Here is a 3,799-nt window from a genome sequence, read left to right as displayed (position 1 = left end):
TGTCCCTTTCGTCCTACCCTTTGTTTCCTGTGCTTCTCTTTTTTTCATTTTTTTAACTAATATATATATATATATAAAGTTTATACTTTTTCTATAACCTTTTTCAAATAATTCATACATTAACAAATAGACCGTTGCAGCTGCGATATGGGATGGGAAAAGGGGAATTTTATATACATCATATCAGAAATTATCAAACTGAGTGAACTGTATTATATTATTAGTATATTTTAATTTTTCTATTATTGCATGGAACTCTAATAATTTTTACATTTTTATAGTGATTATGGTCTTTATAAATTTTATCAGTGACAAAAATTGTGTAGAAATCATCGTAATTAATCACAAAAATTATGCATGAAATTGTTAATGCATACCATCTGACCTATTATCAATCAGTTCATTTTTTATAAATCATACTATAAAAAATAAAAAATATCATGTCCAGGTACATATTATCAGTAATAATTTTAATATTGCCACTAATTATATGGATACAATATATTTTTTTAATAATAAAATCAGACCGTAATAATTGAATTTCATATTTTTTTTCAATTTCAATACATAAAAAGGTTTTCAAGAAAGGACATCCTATAGCGAATGATACATATGGCCAATGAATAAGACTTAGTTTAGCTGGCGAAGCTGAAGTTCCACGACTTTAGAGGTCATGGGTTTGAACCCCGCTATATTTATAGGATGTTGTTGGAATCCAAATGATTGTAATCGAGTTATTTCAATTAATAATAATTTATCGCTTCAAATAAAAAAAAGGGCATCCTATGGAAGTTTTCAAATTGATGGACGACAAGAAACTAAAACATCAGAGTGTCCAATAAATTAAGTTAAAAGGTAAATTACATGGGCACCTCTTTTGTCCAAATACACAAATATTTTCAGCCATTTGCAAAATTATAAATACACTCCTGACTAGTGCTATTGTAATGTACCTTATGGACGATTTTTGTAAATTTTTGCTACTGAATTAAGAGTGTAATTGAAATTACAACTATAATTTCAAAAAATATATTTATGATTTTACAAAAAATAAATGGTGTTTGTATATTTCAACCCAATTATAGAGTAAATCAATGTAATTTATCTGAATTAAATTATGGTAATGGGTTTTTCCAGAATTAGGAATCTTTCCTGATCATTCATTAATGCACTTTCATGCTACATTTGCACCTAAATTTAAATCTTACATTAGTTCCTTTTCTCTTTGGATTTATTTCTTTTTAATTATTTTGAGAATATTAAATTTTAGACATAAAATAGGAACATCAAACATTAATGTGATGAGATTACCAAAGTTGTTAGGAACAAATATTATTTGAACTTGACAGTCATGTCTTTTATAAGTATGGATAACGAATAGATAGTGACATATGGTCCATATAACATTATTAGCATGAGATACACTTGTTTCTTGATGTGTCCTTTCCTAAGAGATACTCAACCAATGGATCTAAGTGGTCAAAATTCATTAGTTTTATTAAAAAGATATTATACTTGAAAAATATTATAAAATAATTTCAAAATAAATAAATGCCTATATCAAAGTAGGTAGGGGCACAATTTGGATTTTTCAAATCGGGTACTCGATTTTATTAGAAAATATGTTTTGTTACCTTATACAACCCGATAAATCGATACCCGAACCTAAATGTTGTTTCTTTATTTTTTATAATTTAAATACAAAAAAAAGGTAGGAGCAATAGAAAATATTTAAAAACATGTTTTTCGCATTTTTGGAAGAAATGTAAGTGGTGAAAGATGGATCCATCACATAAACCAAAAAGTCAAAACCATTAGGATAGGCTTAATTAATTTGATTAAAGAGGTTGAGAAGATATGCAGACGACGGCAGGAATTTTGCTCCGAGCTTCCGGCGCGGGTGGGGTGGGGTGGGGTGGGGGGCGGCCGTAGCAATTCTTGTCCTAGATTAGGCTATCAAATTGACAATCCCATACTCCTATTTATGTAGACTCATCAGTTTGTGGTTCATAAATTGGACACCCAATGTATCATCAGTCTTCACTAGAATGAAAAAAGACACCACGGGTTATTGCGTCAATTAATGGCCATTTAATTTAATAAATTGATATGTGCATAGAAAAAAATTAATATTTTTTCTGTATGAAACGTTGATGGGTGACGTTTTATTGAAATTATTTTAGTGAAAAATCGAAACTGAATAAGTTGGATGTTGGAGAACTTTTGGTGCTACATAGGTTAGCAATCTGACTAAATTCCATTCCAACAAGAAGAAAGAGGGTTTGTATGATGATAGAGGTATTAGTATCCATATCATTAGATCAGTATTGGCCAGTGATTACGTTTTTTGTGTGGTGGGGTTGATGTTCTTCTGATTGTTGCTGGTCATTAACTTCCAACCAATCTAGTTTGTGGGACTAGGTTGTTTCATCATTCGGTTAAAGTTTGAGATAACACTTTGTCTTGCAAAGGTACACATACAGGTACTGTTTCGGACACCTTCATTCTTTGTTCTAGTCAAGAGAATAACCAGCCTCAGAGACACAAGAACTAGAAAGAAACAAGAAACACGTAACCAAGAATGGGATAAAGACAATTCTCACTGAAAATATTTCAAAACGGTAATGAGATACTGATGTTCATGATTGTACAAACAATATTGTAATGTAAGTCAAGAAATTGCTTGCGTACTAAGAACACAAATTTCTCATGGCTCGCTTCTTGACGATGGTTGTAGCGGTGCTCCTTCTAGAGCCTTTTCAACCATACTTGCAGATGGAACGACCTCTGGTCCGTCTATTGATGGCTTTATAACTGCAAGAAATATAACGTTATAGAAAATGGTAAAAAGCAGTAGGCCAGTAGCTATATAAGCCAAAAAGGATCCTGAGAACTCTGAAGTTTCTTCTTTTTCCACGGAGCTTGACTGATTAAGGTCCACAGCTGCGAAAAATTTAGAAAATGCATCAGATCACAACATATCACAGCCGTTTGGCAATGATCTCAAATGTCATAAAAGCTTGTAATTGTTGTCACTCATCTACTTGCAGCTCAGCAAAATCATAGTGATAGATTGGAGAAACTATGGTCGTTGAATAAGGTTACTACAGCAGAACCATAGCATTGTACTATCATGTATTGAAGTTCTTCACTGATCAATTTCTTTCACAAAAGACAAAGGTTTCAGCAAATTTTAGTCATAAGGGCACATAATTTTGCTCGCATAGATTGCTTGAAGAATCTCACATGCTTATGTAGCTTGAACCCAACCGAATCAGTTGTTGATTCCAGAGTCTAAAAAGATGGAAAAAGTTAATGTATACGTCTCATTCTGCCATTACAGAGCACTAATTTGGATAAAGAAAACCGATCAAGAACCAAAATGATGTAGAAATTCACTCAAGTAAGGAGTTTGTGAATTGAAAATCAGCTGATGACTTTCCTTAGCAGTTTACAGAGACAAAATAGAAGGCCATCTGCTTCTGCAGTTCCAGTTGAATTAGTTTAAAGAAGCCATTTCTACAATGTAAAGCCATAGAGCCCAACATAGACTCGAATAGGCAATACAGTGGTATGCACGACAGCTTAACTCCACACAATATAACATACAAGGCCGAGAAAATTTAGCAACGAACTATCCGTATAACATTTCCAGACAACCGAAACTTCATCGTGATCGATGGTCAATCAAACACAAATTGAGGAACAGCTAATCTCTCTTTGGCCTAATGGCGAATGTACTCAAGTTTCCTTCTGCATCATAACTCCACTCTCTAACTTCATTTAGTTCAAGTGAGAA

General features: G+C 32.5%; 1 protein-coding gene across 1 annotated transcript in view; it reads right to left on the bottom strand.

Annotated features, from left to right (window-relative positions):
- The window catches only part of LOC105170805, a 1,949-nt gene continuing 737 nt past the window's right edge, over positions 2,588-3,799 (bottom strand). The window contains exon 2 of the mRNA XM_011091725.2: positions 2,588-2,943. Within this exon, the coding sequence (XP_011090027.1) occupies positions 2,708-2,943 (236 nt within the window). The 3' untranslated portion in view covers positions 2,588-2,707. The remainder of the gene's footprint in view (positions 2,944-3,799) is intronic.

The sequence above is a fragment of the Sesamum indicum genome, linkage group LG9, assembly GCF_000512975.1.
Source record: "Sesamum indicum cultivar Zhongzhi No. 13 linkage group LG9, S_indicum_v1.0, whole genome shotgun sequence".
NCBI classification, from domain to species: Eukaryota; Viridiplantae; Streptophyta; class Magnoliopsida; order Lamiales; family Pedaliaceae; genus Sesamum; species Sesamum indicum.
This window is presented reverse-complemented; position numbering and strand designations above follow the sequence as displayed.